At 36.6% G+C, this 16259-nt stretch overlaps 3 protein-coding genes across 3 annotated transcripts; 1 reads left to right on the top strand and 2 right to left on the bottom strand.

Annotated features, from left to right (window-relative positions):
* Positions 1–234: 234 nt before the first annotated feature.
* Positions 235–6306, bottom strand: LOC132181134 (uncharacterized). Its single transcript, XM_059594217.1, has 12 exons — positions 5700–6306; positions 5418–5484; positions 4741–5139; positions 3721–3839; positions 3504–3612; positions 3249–3394; positions 3047–3120; positions 2792–2909; positions 2518–2708; positions 1221–2353; positions 833–1101; positions 235–683 (listed from the first exon to the last, which is right to left on the bottom strand). The coding sequence occupies exons 1-12, from the start codon at positions 6068–6070 to the stop codon at positions 602–604; spliced, it is 3078 nt and encodes a 1025-aa protein (XP_059450200.1). The 5' UTR covers positions 6071–6306; the 3' UTR covers positions 235–601.
* A 1336-nt stretch (positions 6307–7642) lies between these two features.
* LOC132182180 (sphinganine C4-monooxygenase 1-like) lies at positions 7643–9028 on the bottom strand. Its single transcript, XM_059595369.1, has 2 exons — positions 8798–9028; positions 7643–8191 (listed from the first exon to the last, which is right to left on the bottom strand). The coding sequence occupies exons 1-2, from the start codon at positions 9026–9028 to the stop codon at positions 7643–7645; spliced, it is 780 nt and encodes a 259-aa protein (XP_059451352.1).
* Positions 9029–11345: 2317 nt separating this feature from the next.
* Positions 11346–16162, top strand: LOC132182865 (NAP1-related protein 2-like). Its single transcript, XM_059596222.1, has 10 exons — positions 11346–11578; positions 12529–12651; positions 12783–12833; positions 13069–13140; positions 13322–13435; positions 13521–13582; positions 14352–14409; positions 14568–14624; positions 14772–14816; positions 15925–16162. The coding sequence occupies exons 1-10, from the start codon at positions 11465–11467 to the stop codon at positions 15994–15996; spliced, it is 768 nt and encodes a 255-aa protein (XP_059452205.1). The 5' UTR covers positions 11346–11464; the 3' UTR covers positions 15997–16162.
* Positions 16163–16259: the final 97 nt, after the last annotated feature.

A 16259-nucleotide genomic window follows, 5' to 3' on the forward strand; every position in this document is an offset into this window, starting at 1 on the left:
TGTATCCTCTATATGTCAAATAAAACTATGAAAGAGAAAGATCTGGTATACAATTTTTTTAATAAAAGAAAATTATAGAGACAGCATTGCCATTTATGAAGAACGGCAGAACAAATATAAATTAAATATAAATTATAGAGTATCATCTGTATTATAAAGACAGTTCGAGTTAGATTTCATAAATTTAATTGTGTATATATTGCGCGTGTATTGACTGAAACAGCCCAGTAGTATTTCCAGTGAGTGCACCAAATACTATCACATGGAGGGGAAAAAATGCTGTACACACACGAAGCGGATTTGGACTGTATTCTCTTCCTATATTCTGAGTCTCTTGATAAAGAATTCAATAAGAGAAAGAACCGTGAAAGAGTAGCTAGTAGGGTTGCACAAAAGGCAAAGGGCATTTTTATATTAATGTGAGGTCAGTATTTTTCAGCACAAAAGAGCTATGATTATATTTTGGAGAGGGGATACAAATTTGTACAATCCTAATGGCAACAATAATTTCCAAGTCTCCCCTGTCCTTTTTTCTTTTCCGGGCGTATTTCACACAAAAGATGCTCATATACTGTTTAAGCATTTTCTATATTTACCTCAACTATTCTCTGCTACGCAGAAACTCTGATTGCAACAAGCCCATCAGTTGCCAATCAATGGACATATCCTGTTTCTTGTATGGGCTACAAAGAGGAAAGCAAAAAGAACATTAGGTAGCTTAAAGCATACTTAAAGTAACAAAGTTATTGTGAATAAAATTTTCAGGGGAGATGATAAAATTAATTGTACGTAGAAGCATGCATACGCTTTCAGAAATTTGAGTTTACCATACCTTTGTATATGATTAGGATTGAAAGGTGGGAACTCCTCAACATTGGGGACACCATGACTTGCACGATGAAAAAATTCACGCGATGGTAGTATTTTCTGTACTTTCACATCACACACCACACATCTGTGCTCAGAAGCGCCAGACGCCAAGATGGCCTGTAGTTTACAATCATCGCACCACAGCAAGTGTTGGCATGGAAAGTTGGCCCATGACATCTCACGTTGGTTGCAGGCAAAGCACTTTCTCTTCATGAAGCTTGTCTTATAATCCTGAATACACCATACACCCACAGGTCCGCACAGTTATTTAAATGCCAAATTATCATAAACATTGCTTATGCGTGTTATGCACACTTCATCAGTAAAAGTTAAATTAGTTTACTGCTCACTTTGTAAAAATCAAAGTCACGATGAAAGAAAACCGATGTGCTGTTCCTTCTTCTGCAAAGGGCCTCCAAAACCAAATGTCTCTTTTGATACCTGAGGTTCTTCTTTTTAAACTCCTCTACACACCCTCTTCCTTCACCATGAGTGTCTCCTGTGTCAAAATCACTTACATTTAGTAGCCATGGTCGACCATGGAAGAGAGGGTCTGGCTTCAATAATTGAAGAGACCTCAGATGCACAACAGGCAATGTATAATCATTCTGAGCTGAATTCTCTTCAGGGCACTCATGGGCTGGTTTTGCCTCCTCAGTGCTGCTATCAATGAAGCTATCATTTTGATGCCCATGAAGAAGGTTCTGAACGCATTTTGAATTAGAATTAGAATTAGAATCACTAGATGGCGTGCAGGGCGTTGCGAGTGTATGAGGCAATTGGCGATGGGGCATGGGAAAGTTGGGCAGCAGGACCAAATGAGTGGCAGGTCCACATTTGCCTATGGGGACAACCTCCATGCGACAAATTCCAGGCAGAGATTTCATGAAGTCACTAAGCTTGGAGTAGCCGAGAGATGCATGATCTAATTCCAAGCCAAATGTTGCCCTGAAATCACCTTTAAGAGATGAGAGAGCATATTGATCTCCTTCCTTCAAACGTGTTGATTGATCATATAAGTGGCGCGGCAGCCACTTCTTGAAAATCCTGAGCCATGCAGGCATACTTTCGTCAAAGTTGGGGCTAATGTGTTCTTGAAGTTCATTGGAAAATGTCTTCGGTTGGCCATGAAATAATCTACCAACCCAAGACATCTGTTCAACTTCAATCTTTTCTGTAATCTTCTCATCACTGGGTATTTTTGCTTGAGGTTCGTGTTGGCAATTCTGTTTTGGTTGATGTTGTTGTGCTGACAGTTTCTGGAACTCAGTGAGTAAGCGTTTTGGGATTACGCTTTTAATCTCAACTTGCTTGCCAAAAATAATAACAAAGTGTGTCTCAACAGCCGTTGAAACAGATTTCTCTTGTTTGAAGGTGACGAAGCCAAATCCTCGAGATTTTATTTCTTCTCCTTCTTGAATTCCCATAACAATAGCATCTTCTACAGCACCAAATTTTTCTTCAAAAAATTTAGCCAACGAGTCTGCTTCACAACAGTGAAAGAAGAACGTTATGTTATTCTGACCAGATATGACAGTAAAAGAGAGTTAAATATTTTTTTATTTGAATCCCAATATAATGCTTGGTTAGTCAAAGTCTATTCAACTTAAAAAGTGTACTTGATAAAGCTTTGCATAGATTGCTAACCAGAGTCCAACGTAAGAGGGAGACCTCCAACAAAGATTTTCCGTCTAAATTCCTTTGCAACAGGAGAATTAGTCAGATGTGTTCCCTGTTCCATCTGCCGAAGCTCCTTTTCACCATGCGCATAAAAGCACTGATCCCCTCTAATGCAACCACGAGGGGATCTAAAGTATTTACAGATCTCAGCCTTTGTGCTACAAGCAGTAGAGAAGAATTATGAGAGAATATACACAAGAGAATCCCGTGGGTGTGTTGATGCTCTAGCCAGGGGAGTCACCTATCCGTAGCGGTGTCTTCATCTGTCATGTTCAGAAGTGCATCACAGGTTTCCGAAATCATCTCATCATCTTGAAAACAAGTACTATGTTTCTGTTGAACAGGCAAAGCACGATTCACTGCACATTATAACTCAGTGAATAAGTGATCATATGATAGGAGTCACATTAATAAGAAAAAGTTGCTTCGTTGTTATCTCTATAGCATTCACATATTACAAGTTTTAAATGGATGAATGTGCTACGGCTCAACTTACTGTGGCTAATATTAGTTGGACTCAACATGAACCGCATATCTTGAGACTTTGCCATGTCTATAGGTCTCTGTCTACTGGTAATGATAAGATTTGGTGCACATATCCATGCACATAAAGATGTTAATATACAAATTCAGCCTCACAACTGATAGAAAGAAAATAACATGAGGAACTTCATGAAAAGGTATCAATTGCTTTTTACCGCAAATTGAGGACTTCGCTATTTGCTCCCCATCGCAAAAGAAGCTCAGCACACTCAATATGGTCATTCTTCACTGCAAAAAACAGTGGAGTTTCTTTCGTTTCTGTTTTGTAGTTGATAGCATCTGGGTCTTCCAATAGAAAGGTCTGTCGGGTCAATGTCAAAATAATAACTTTCAGATGTAAAATTAAAATTCCAACTTTGGCTGCCAATAAGATAAGAAGGAAATTCACTGAAGAGCAGTTGTACTCATACATGAAGTGCCTGTGAGTTTCCATTAGCGGCAGCAAGATGAAGAGCAGTCAACCCCAATTTATTCTTTTGGCTTACTCGGGCGTCATGCCTCAGAAGGAGAAATGCAATTCTGGATACAACTAGGCGATCAAAATTCTAGGCAATGATATGTTTTAAGCTCTTGTGCGTGTGTTTGTGTGTACGTGTGAGAGAGAGAGAGAGAGAGAGAGAGAGAGACTTCATCTGCTGAGGAGACGTCTTAAGGGACCAATGAAGAGCAGAGTTTCCTTCAGCATCAATGTCGTTTATATCTATGTTTGTCTTCAAAAGTAGCTCGACGATGGTCACATCTCCGGCCTATAAGTGTTAAAAGTTGCTAATCAATAACATTCCCAATATTACAATGACAAGGAACATATTTGTCATGGCTTGTTCTTGCAACAATTTTTAAGTATTATAACCATGCATAGGTTTTAAAATTTGCAAGAAAACAGACTGCATGAGAGGTGAACTGCATAAACTCCATTCCCAAAGTTGATAAATCATGACTAATAATAATAAAAAAAAATAAAAAACAAAAAACAATAGGATCACATTGTTAATATAAAAACACATTAATTTTTTAATTTTTTTTTTCAAATTTTAGAGGCATTTATAAAATTTTGGCACACTAAGGGTAGGGGTGGTTTCATGGCTTCTGCCCCTAGCCATGTCGGATGAGGGGTGTTGTAAACCTAACCGATGGTTTAGGATGCAGGAACAAGTGAGTCTCGCAACCCTCATTTTTTAGGTTGAATAAATTTTAAAGCCGACTCTACAGCTCAAACAACAAAATTTTAAGGGACCTTAATCTTATTTTTTTTTTTGAGAAATGTTACATTTGCACATTTCTACTCTTACACTCACAAGTGCACACATCTTGACGTGAGAGTAAATATCACCTTGAAATCAAAACCTAATCATCTATCAAAAGCACTCTAATTAATGATAAATTTTACTACCACATTACTTACCCAAACACTCCAATGATTAAAGGTCAAAAATGTCAATAATTTTTTTTTTTTTTTTTGGGTAAGTAAAAATGTCAATTCTCATATCTAGGTTAATAGGTTATATTTGATTCGATCTCCGCGTGTTTTACTCATCGCATCAATCAACGCCAAAATCGCTGTTCAACACAAAAGACAATTTCCTTTCAAAAAAAAAAAAAACACAAAAGACAATTTATTTGTCTTATTCAAAGGAACGCGATTCTCACCTGGCATGCACGGATCAGTGGCGACGTCACCCTCCTGTCCGTAGAACCGCTCGAGGCCACCGCTCCGAAGAGCTGGAGCAACTCTATCTCGCGCAGCAAGAGCTTCCTCCTCTCGGCCTTCTCGCCTTGGGTCGGGGAACAGCTCCGTTTGGCCGCTCTGGACGTCGTCGTTTGGCGGCCCAAGGACAAGGCCTCCCTTATCACACCTTCGTATATGGTCGTATTTTCTTTGGATCCCGAGTCGGAGTCTCGCAACTCCAGAACCCCTTCGTTAACCTTCTCCGGCGCTACTATGAGCAGAGCTGCTAACGGAACTATACGGCCTTGGACGGCGTTTGCGTACGCCACCTCAGCTATTGCCTTCGTTTTCTCACTAAGAAGCCTTACCGTGGTCAAATCCTGGAGAGGAACAAGTAAATACAGGTTCAAACAAAGAGTTAATCAACTTTGATCATCCTTCAAACTCTGTGTTTGTTTATTGAAAAAGAAGGAAAACAAGTTTCACAAATTAGGAACGCGAAATGTCAGAATGTTATGACAGTACAGAACTAATTATAGAACTATATTTGACTATAGTTCATTAATTGTTTTTACAATAAATCTTTAAGTTTCTTTCCTTTTCTTCAGTTTTCTCAGGAACCAAACAGCTAGCCTGCCTTAGAAAAAGGTTCTCCAACCTTTTCAGTGAGAAGAACGACCAAGTCCTCAATGGAGTAGTCATCCGGATTCCAAATCACCTCCATCCTGAGACATTCAAACATCAAAAGCGAAGATCTTAATTTTTTTTTTTAATAAAATAATAATAAAGCAGAAGAAAATATAAAAAATAATCAATAGAGAACTGAAAAGTGAAAAGCAAAAATTTCTGTTTTAAGGTAGTTCATCTGTGGTGCTCCCTGAACGGTTAAGCTTTTACCATTTTCATGCAAAACGAAAACGACGTGTTCTTTGGACTTTACCTACTGCAAGAAAGAGACAGCTGCAGAGGAAGCAGTGAGCGGCCGTCCTTGGTCTTCAGGTCCGTACGAGCACGTTTCTTGAGCAGCACTTCAACACACCGTTTCGCGTGAGATTTGGCCGCCGTGTGCAGCGGCGACCACCCCGCCTCGTTCGTCTCATTCACCAACGGCACCGTTCCGAACTCTCCGTTCACCAATGCCGAGGCGCACTCCACCGAGTCGGACGCGCAGCAGAGCTGGAGGAGCTTCGACACGACGCGCCGGTCCAAGGGCTCCGAACCGCTCTGGAAGAGCCTCTTCGTATGCGTTAGGAGTTGAGCCTTGTCGTCTTCATAGATCGCTTCGATTAGGCTCGGTTTGACCTCGGTCATTTCGATTTTCTCGGTGTTGGAGTTTTGAAGATCGCCTTCGTCGTCGTTAGAAGCAAAGTTTTCGCGATCGTAGGGAAAACTACAAAGCCTTTTCTTTTGTACTCCTAATTTTGTGGTAGAAATGGGTCCAAATCCAAATCTAATTACATAGAAAAGGATAGGAAATTTGTATTCAACTGCCAGATTCTTTTGAGAGTATAATATCGGCTCGATTGTGAAGTAACATTCTTTGTTTTGTGGTTAGGGATTGGAGGCAAGTGAAAGAAGAAAAAGACAACACGGAAACAAAACTTGACTCCAGCCTCCAGGGTAGTATGATACATCATACATGAAGTATATATAAAAGAACTTTTTTCTTTTTTCTTTTTCTTTTTTTTTTTTTTTTTCTATGGAAAAAAGGGAAAGGAAATCACATGGAAGGTGGTGGGACTCTTTCCCACTACATAGAAGGCGGGTCTTTACTCGATATTTCTTTAATTATTACTTTAGCTAACCCGAATTATGTTTTATTTACTCAAAAAATATTATTTTGTTGGACTCGTTTACTAGGGAGCCTGCAGTGTGGCCCAACCAATTAAAATTGGAAAAAACTACATTTATTCTTTTTAACTATTACCTTATTTGCAATGTCCCTCAATATATATATAGCTCAATGTTTCAATTTTTATAATGTCTCTAAAAATCTACCATTACAATTGTAATGTTCCCCTTTCACAACTCGAAATGACAAAAATACTTTGCATAAGATTAAAAAAAATTCCTAAAAGATAATTTTTTCTACTCATTTTTCTTAATTTTTTGCCTTTTTTACTTTATGAGAATTTTTTTTTATCTTTATTTTTTTAAAAAAAAAATTCTTAATTTTTTTTAATCATGGTTATATGTGTCATTTTGTGTGCCTTTTTTTTTTTTTTTTTTTTTTAATTTACACCCACCAGTAATAGCCCATCACGTAATTAAGGACGAAACACCAAAACAAATGGGAAGAAATTCAAGCACCTGATCACACATATTAACCAAATTTGTAACCCATCTGGCCATCTACCAAAACAACACACCATCTATGAACATGCCGATACCAATTGAAACAACCCATTGGAGGCAAAAATCTGATCAAAGTGTCATATATATATTGGTGAATCCCAATTACGGAAGTTTAATTGGGCATTTGGCAGAGGAGGTGGGTGTACTAGCTAGTTAGGTGGATCGATAGTTTCCAGAAAGATACCATGGATGGGCTAATCCAATATTTTTGTGTTTATTCTATTTTATGTTTCAAGTTGATGTGTTTAAATCTGAGTGGATGTTGTAAATAAGTGAGTTTACACCACATTCTGATTGTAAGAATTCTCTAAATTATAGCGTAAACACCCTAGTGCAAAACATAGAAAAGATTGGGAAATGATGTAATAATATATAATATAGCTAAAAGTGCATCCATATATAAATAAACTTTATTAATTAATATGTATATACAAATTATTTGGCACGGCAGCCAATCAAATATTATTGTCCAAAAAACTCTTGGCCAATGATGAAATCATCTGGATATCCATCAAATAATCACTGCCTCTAATTACAATCATTTGTAGGTCGTGCATCAAATCCCCCTCCTGCCCTCTTCTCAAGTGAATAAGGCATGTAAGTTCCTAAGATTCTGTCCCACAAAACAAAGAAGGGCTGTGAGAAGTTGTATTTGCTGCCATAGAGCTGGTGGTGGACATCGTGGTACGCAGTGTTATTTTTAAAAACAATGTGGAAGAGATTCCCCGGAATCCATAATCCGCAGTGGTCGTCCACCGTTTTGACGGTTGCGAAGGAGAAGAAGAAGATGGAGGCTCGAGGGGACATGCCGGAGAGGAGGAAGGACAATGCCCCACCAACGGTGTCTAAAGCAAGCCCCTCCAAGGGATGGTTGTATAGAGCTCCAAAAGCATAAGGGACTACAAGCCTGTGGTGCTGAGAATGAATGTGTTTGTATAAAAACTTGTTGTGGTGCATGTATCTATGCATGAAATATTGCCATGTGTCTAAAACCAGCATGGCAATGAAGAATTGTGTTCCCAGGTCAAAGAGGGAAGGACATGAATCTTTTGTCGCAACACTATCATTTCCTGTAACCTGCATTTACACATTGTTAGTTATCTGATGAGCAGCACAAGTGAAAGTCTATATGAAACTCACCTGTCCCGAGTAGGTAGTGGTAGTAGGATAGTCTGAAATTTATTTGGACAAATAAATCTTATATGGACTCTCTTACAATATAAAGACAAAAGCATTCAATTTACAACCTTGTAAGTTTAAGAGTTGTTCACAAAGATGGTTTTAATCAATGTTTCTTATCTTGAATTTAAGTTGAGTATTTATTATATATTTGTAAGTATTGATTAATTGTATTTGACTATTAATGACGACATATTCCTAGTATTTATGAAGGTTGTTGAATTTTAAGTCTATATATAGTATAGTGGAAAGGTGAGAATCCAAATCAAGTCATTTTGTATTAATCTATGAATAATTATTAGAGTGGTTGAGCAAGGCTCCCCATTATCTATCTCCTTCCCTTGTTGTGCCTTAATTTGTTTTCAATTTCTCTCCATTATCATCAATGATCGATCAACCCCAGCTATAATACTCAAGGAGGAGGAGAATTAATTAACGTCGTAAGCAAGAAAGAAATGAATATAAACCATGCAAAGGAATCGACCATAAACTTAACATATATACCTTGAACAAGATTATGGCAACAGCAGCTTGAATTGTTTGTTGAAGAAGCACGCCTTTAACAACGGTCTGCTTGGAAACCAGGTTCTTCACATTTTCTTCTTTTCTTGAATGCAGCCTATAATTTTCTGATGATCCAAACAAAACGTAAACTCCGGAGTATGCCCAATACACCAATATGGGCACAACAGTACCCAATAATTCATCTGATACACCAAAAGATCCAAAATCCATTGCCCATCTACCACAAGACATCATAAAATATATGTTATTTAACAATCTTACTCCAATCCCTACCTAATTGGCTTTTGGAATTGGAGTTTCTGCCTAATTATCTCCTCCCTCAACTTTTCTTGTTCTTCTCTCAAAATGGTGGTGTTATAGGTTGATGTGGGGGGGAGGCATAAGGGAAGAAAAAGGAGAGGAAGAGAAGAGGTGTCAAAAGCGGCAAAATGGAATATTGCCAGATCGAATTCATGATCTCTGATAAATCTAATTATCAATGAACAGTTTAAAATCGGACATTGATTTTGTAATGGAAGGAGGAGTATCAATAGGCTATTCAATTCCTAAATATGGATGGAACCCTCTAGATTTAATTATTTTTATTTTTATTTTTATTTTATTTTTGTTCAAATTTTGTCACTTCAATATTTTATCACTTGGTTGATCACAGGATTCATTTACTTGAATTATTATGATGGCAGTTTGTATTTCTGGAGGATTATATTAATAGTAATTATGCTACGTGCTACACAAACAAACAAGGGCGAAATTAGGTGTATGGGTTAAAATTTCCTCTAAAAAATTAAAATTGTAAATGTTTACCCTCTATAATTAATTTTTTAAACCAAAAAAAAAAAGTTTTTATTTTTATTTATTTATTAAAATAGTAATGCTACATGGTCTAGTAGCTAGACCTTGCCACATTAGCTTTGTGGGATATTTGTGCAACGTTTGTGTGGTATGTAATTCTAACTTTTATGTGTTCCATTTATTCTAAAGCTTTTGACCTATTGATTAGGTACCTAGCATTATTGGTATCAAAGCAGGTACGACACAACCTCACGTATTTAAATCTCAAAGGAGACGATTTATATAGAATACTATGCCACGAAAATGAAAAGGACTACCATATCTTGAGTGAAAAGCCCAACTATAAAGTACGTTGCCATGGATATTGGCACAAAAGTGTGATAGATTGTTATAATCTTAGTGGAGCCCAATTTAAAATATAAGCGTTAAATTGGACCAACCTAATATGGCGTCTTGTTAGCTCTTGAGCTTTTAACCTATCTATTAGCCCGGTACCTAACAAGTTTATCCACTAGTAAATTGCTAACCAGACCCGTTCCATTAGGTTAGGTAATTAGTAACTCATTGACCACAAATCTTGTGCACATACGTGGTTTTAAGTGTCATATACATCGACATTTTGCCAAAAAAATCATTGTGCCATATAAAATAGAAGCATTGTATTTTTTTAAAAAAAAAAATAAAAAAAGTTGATGAAAATTTTCAAACATACAAGGAAAAAAAAAAAAAAGGCTCAGCGAAGACTGGGCTAAGAGTATACGTATATATGTAGCCCAAGCATCGCTGTGGAACGCTCCTTTGGCAGCCCAAATCTCCACTGACCAAAACTATTTCATTAACCATAATTTAAATTCTATTAATTTAGTGTTAATAATGATGGTGAACAAATAATATTTGTTGGGCCCTGCCTCAAATATGGTCCATGCCTATAATAATTGAATTGCTCGGAACTCATTCCTCATGATTCGCGGTGAGACAATTACATGATAAGAGTAGTGAGATATAAGAAATACTTGCAATAGGAAAGTATCCAATAAAGGCATAACAGGAGGTAGATGGTTACGACAAAATTTGTATAAACAACGGCAGACATAAGGTAAATGAGGATTTTCATCTCTTTCATTCGCACTATATCTACTTTTCTTAAGATTATTTCGTTACTCATATTAACTTAACTATCATATCTATTCCTTACCGACCCATTCAAATAAATTCTTTTGCTGTGTTTTTTCTTCCTTAAAGGTACTTCTATTTGTTACCTCGACACATGGTCAATTGTTCTAACAATTTTGATGAACTTGTTTTTAATGTAGAGGGTGTGTTTAAGTTTTTGTCACAACTAATCTATATAAAAATATTCACATACAATTCAAAACCTAGAACACTCCTAAAAAAAAACCAAAAATAATTATTTTTTTATATCTAATTAAAATAATTTTTCAAAAAAAAAAAAAAGCCCTCTAAAACACTCTAAAGTAACAAGTAACAAACGTGCCAAAAATTTATAATGAAAAAAAAAAAAATTATCTTGATGGTTTAAGTAAAAGAATTTAAAGTGGAAAAATTATGGGAGTGACGTCGAGACCAGTGAACCTTTCTCTGTGTCCTAAAATATCTTTTTCTTAAACCCTAAGAAGTGTGGGGCCCACAATCCCACCCACGACCCAGAGGTACGGAGATACAATGCAAAGAGGCTTAAGAAATTCCTCTACTTCCCTGCTATAAATAACCACCAAAGCAACCCTGCTTTTTCTTTAAAACCCCTTGGCCGATCTCTGTCTCTGCTGCCTATAAAGCGCCTCATCGCTGAGCTCGCCGTTTCCCTCACTTTCCCGAGAAAGTTTAGGGTGAGAAATGGTGGCGGACAAGGGGAAAAAATCGAAGGTCGCGGAGGATTCCGATAACATTGACGGTGAGCTCGTTCTGTCTATCGAGAATTTGCAGGAGGTTCAAGATGAACTCGAGAAGGTTATATTTTCAACTCCCTTTTCTATTCTCGTGCGTGATTGTTTGTTTGTGTAGCTGCATCATGCATGTTATGTGTGTTTATGTCACTATGATTGTTTTGATGACCCATCACTGTAGATTTTTGATTATGCTAATATGGTTTTTTGTATGTTGGGTTTGTTGGGTAGAGTTTAAACTGGGATATGGAGAGTGGGTTTGCTTTTGTTGATTGCAATAATTGTGTATCATCGAGTAGTGTACTTTAGCTTGTTTGTTGGAAACACTGTTTTGTGATAACGTGTGCAATGATGTTGTAAATGATGATTCATTAGAGTAATTTTCTGAAGAAAAATGAGCATATAGCTGGAATAAATAAAAAAATTTGAACCTTGGACTGTTCAGGTTCAGGAACTAAAGGAACCCTTAACTCAATTCTGAAACATAAGGCCAGGGTGTGTTAAATTGTATAAATAATGAGTTGCTTGTAAATGCTGCACCTGCAATCCTATAATCTTGAGGTTTCTGTTCATTCTCATGGAATTGAATTACTCTATTTCCTTTTCATAGTGCTGGTACTGAAGCTACAAACCCATATTCATGTATGGAGGAAAATTGTGAGCCATTGCTATGGTTGGTTTTATGATGTTCTCTTCAGATTGTTACTGTTATTGTTGCTAGTGACTGAAATTTCATGCAATGTGCTTATTCAAATCAGTAAATTTGTATAACAAAAATAAAAGGGTATGATTGAAACCATAATGGGGCAATACTGTTATTGGGGATTTGCAATTGCTCCCATATACATTGATTTTATATTCCTTTTACTTTTTTCTTTATTGAATTAGATAATTGTATTTCCAATACAGTTTATTTGCAAACTAGTTTGAAACTGGGGTAGTTGTAATTGTTGAGAGATTTTTAAATGGATTATAATTTTGATGAAGTTCAGTAATTGTATTGGCACCCGACAGGTCAATGAAGAGGCCAGCGACAAGGTGTTGGAAGTTGAGCAGAAGTATAATGAGATACGCAGACCTGTCTATGTCAAACGGAATGAGATCATCAAAGCTATTCCTGACTTCTGGTTAACTGCTGTTAGTGATTTATACATCCTCAAAGCCTTTTATTTCTAATTAACTTAATAACGTTTCAGATGTGTAACAATGCATGTCTATCCTTACTACATTTACGGCTGTATGACTTATGCATGTTTTTCTCTATGCAGTTCCTGAGCCACCCTGCACTTTGTGATCTTTTGAGTGAGGAAGACCAGAAGGTATGGTGCACGAACTGAAAATTAGTTAATCAGAATGTTCCTTCTGACATCAACTAAGTCTTTAGATGTACAATTTTTTTTTTTAACTTTCCTTTTTCTACAATTTACTGGATTCAGATTTTTGTTTGTGTAAATTACTGAAGACCAATATTGTATTGTAATTCTGAAGTTTCAGCAGACTGGGAATAAATGCTCCTGCAATTTAACTGATTTCCTTTTCTTTACTCTTGAATAGATCTTCAATTACTTGGACTCTCTAGATGTGGTGGATTTTAAAGATGTGAAGTCGGGGTACTCCATTACATTTGTAAGCTTCTTCATCCATGCTTGCTTAGTTGACCTCTCGATTCTTTTGAGGTGCTAGTTTGTTGCCTCTGTTATTTATTCTTATACTAATTTTGTTTATTATATAGTTTTCTTATGCAGTTTAATGGTGTCTTAATGAGAATTGCTAATGTGTCTCTGTGTAACCAACTCCTAATTTTCAGAACATGAATGAGAATCCTTATTTTGAAGACACAAAGCTGACGAAAACCTTCACATTCTATGATGAGGGAACGACCAAGATAACTGGTACGAACATCAAGTGGAAGGAGGGAACGGTAATGGTTACACCTTTGGCAATTTTTACTTTATTTAATTGCAATCCCCTCCTTTTTTCCTTAAGATTTGGTAATGATTGTGAAGGTTGCTTCTAATGGAGTTGATCACGAGAAAAAAGGAAACAAGCGGCCGCATGCTGATGAGAGGTGGTTTTCTAGCCACTCTTTGCATTCTTAAATGCAGCATATTTTATACCTGTAGGCACTGAGTAGAACTATACCTAAGATTGAGAAGTCATGGAATGGGCCACATAATTATTGATAATGTGCGCATACGGTATGAATTCATATGATTGTTTCTTCGGGCAAATACATGTTGGAAAAAATTTGACTGTTATACTTACATATTTATCATATACTTCTTATCTTAAATTGTATCATTTTAAATTAGAAAGGGATGTCGGTCCTATTGTAGGAAGGGGGTTGAATTAGGCTCAAGCCTGTTGGGGTTGGGTTTATGAGGGGTGTTAAATTACTTCATGCTCATTCTAATAGTGCACCCTTTTTCACAGATTAGATCATTATATACCCTCAGACTTTGCTTGATTTTGTTTTCTGTCACAAAGGAAATCTCGCTTTCAATATGGTTTTTATGCATGACAATATTTCATTTCTTTCATTTTAGTTTACAATAAATAAATTACCTAACAACGAGAAAGGCAGGTTTAGATTAGCATTACTTGACCAATAGATAGACATATGAGTTGTTTTTCTGGAATTCTTCCTCTAATAACCTTTGGCATTGTTGCTTTTTTGTGACGGTATTTTTATATAATAGCTCATGTTAAATATGAAGAAAAAATTGATTTCTGAGCCACCTCCATAGAAATTTTTTTTTCCTGTTTTGTTCTTGTTTTACTTTTCATCTTCATAGGCATGTTCCCTGACTTACTCATCGATATTATTAAGAATGCAGCTTCTTTAGTTGGTTTGGTGAAACCCAACAGAAAGATATTACAGAGCTCCATGATGAGGTAAGTTCTGTTCTGTTATTTTAATTATCGGGTTGTTGTGCGGTTTATTCTTAAGTTTCAAACTTTGGTTCCTTATGTGAGTAATTAATGATGACCTTTTGAAGTGTTATTGCATATTTATCTTACTAAATTACTTGGTTTTCCCCATGAATTTGCAGATTGCAGAGATAATAAAGGAGGACTTGTGGCCCAATCCTCTTAAGTATTTTAACAATGTAATTTTATTCATCATCTGTTCCTTTTTTTTTTCTGTAGTATTTTTTTTTGTCTGTGTAGCAACCCAAAAAATATTTCTTAAATTATTGTTTGCTTTTTTCTCTCAACTTTGTTTAAAGAGTAAATCTTTGATTTCACTGTATCAGGAGGCTGATGAAGAGGATTCTAATAGTGATGGAGATGATGAAGAGGTATTACGCAGTATTATTTATTTGAATAACTACACGAACACACAGATGTTTGTTGTGTGGTCAGCATGCTATGTTATCGTTGGGAATTTTGTGTTTTTCACTTGCACTTTTCAATGTCTCATGTGCCACGTGACCTCATGATTACATATATTTTGCAGTTATTTTCTCTCTCCCATGATAGATGATATAAGTAATGAATCTTATTTAGAAAGATATAGGGGTGCCCCGGCACACAGGATAATAACCTCCCAAAAGAAATCTGCTTCAAAAGTATAATCATTCCAAGAAATTAAAAATTGGAAACATGCAAATATTAGATGAAACAGACATCTAACTATGCAACAACAGTAGCTCAGCCACATCGGAGGTTCGGCTTTTCCTATCACACAAATAGCATCCATAAGACATAGCAGGGCGCAGGGCTCATTTGCAGTTCCTACTACACTTTCAACTCCCAAATCTTCCTATTCTAATTAACAAGCAATTTCGATTCTAGACATTACCTAAGAAATTCCAAACAAAGAAAAAAAACTATAGACCACAAATCTCGGACAACAAGAGAGGTGAAGAGAAAGGTGATCCACTATCTCACTGCTGCTCTTTCCATATGGAAGAGTGCTTTCTACCTCTCCTATTCCCCATTTTCCTTCCTAGCACGATGTGGTTTACTTGTTGGTTGGGTTTACAAGTGTGTATCAACTCTTGGCTGGTGCAGCAATATACATGTCTATTTCCCATTACTTAAGTCTGTTAGCAATTCAAAATTTGTGACTAGCTTTAGCATTGTAACCAACTTAATTAATGGACTGGTTAGCATTCTTTTCTCCCACCTAATCTTTTGGGGCCTTTCTGTTATTCAAGTGGTAAAATTATTCTAATTCCTGTAATATCTGGATTGAAAAGCCTAGATTTTTATTTTTTAAAAAGGCAAAGGCATTACAATACGTTGTAGAGAATCGCTAATCATATTTAATTGTGCTTCATGTGCTGTCTGTGAAATGCAGTCAACTACATGAACCTTTTTAGATGATACCCTTCATATTTGTTAGTGCCTCGTATGTGACTATTATTATTCACTTGTCCTGACCGCTGGACAATTCCTGTGCAGGAAAATGTTGATGATGATGAAGAACAAGACGATAACGAAGATGACGAAGACGAAACCAAGGGAGCTAGCTAAGCTCTTTCTGGCATACTTGCCATTATATCTTTCTTTTTGTCTTATGGTTCGTGGCAACGAGAAGTGCAATCTCTAGTTAGTACAAACCTTTGTGGTTACACAGGATTTACTGTGCTGGTCACACTTTGTAACAGATTGTCATGTTATTTACTAGTCTTTTTGCTTTGCTGCACTCTGGCAGATTTTTATTTTCACCAGTTGAACTCCCATGTGCAAGAAGCATTTTAATGGCTCGCAAATGTAGCCATTACATTAGATTACAG

The sequence above is a fragment of the Corylus avellana genome, chromosome ca5 (genome assembly GCF_901000735.1).
Source record: "Corylus avellana chromosome ca5, CavTom2PMs-1.0".
Lineage (NCBI taxonomy): Eukaryota > Viridiplantae > Streptophyta > Magnoliopsida > Fagales > Betulaceae > Corylus > Corylus avellana.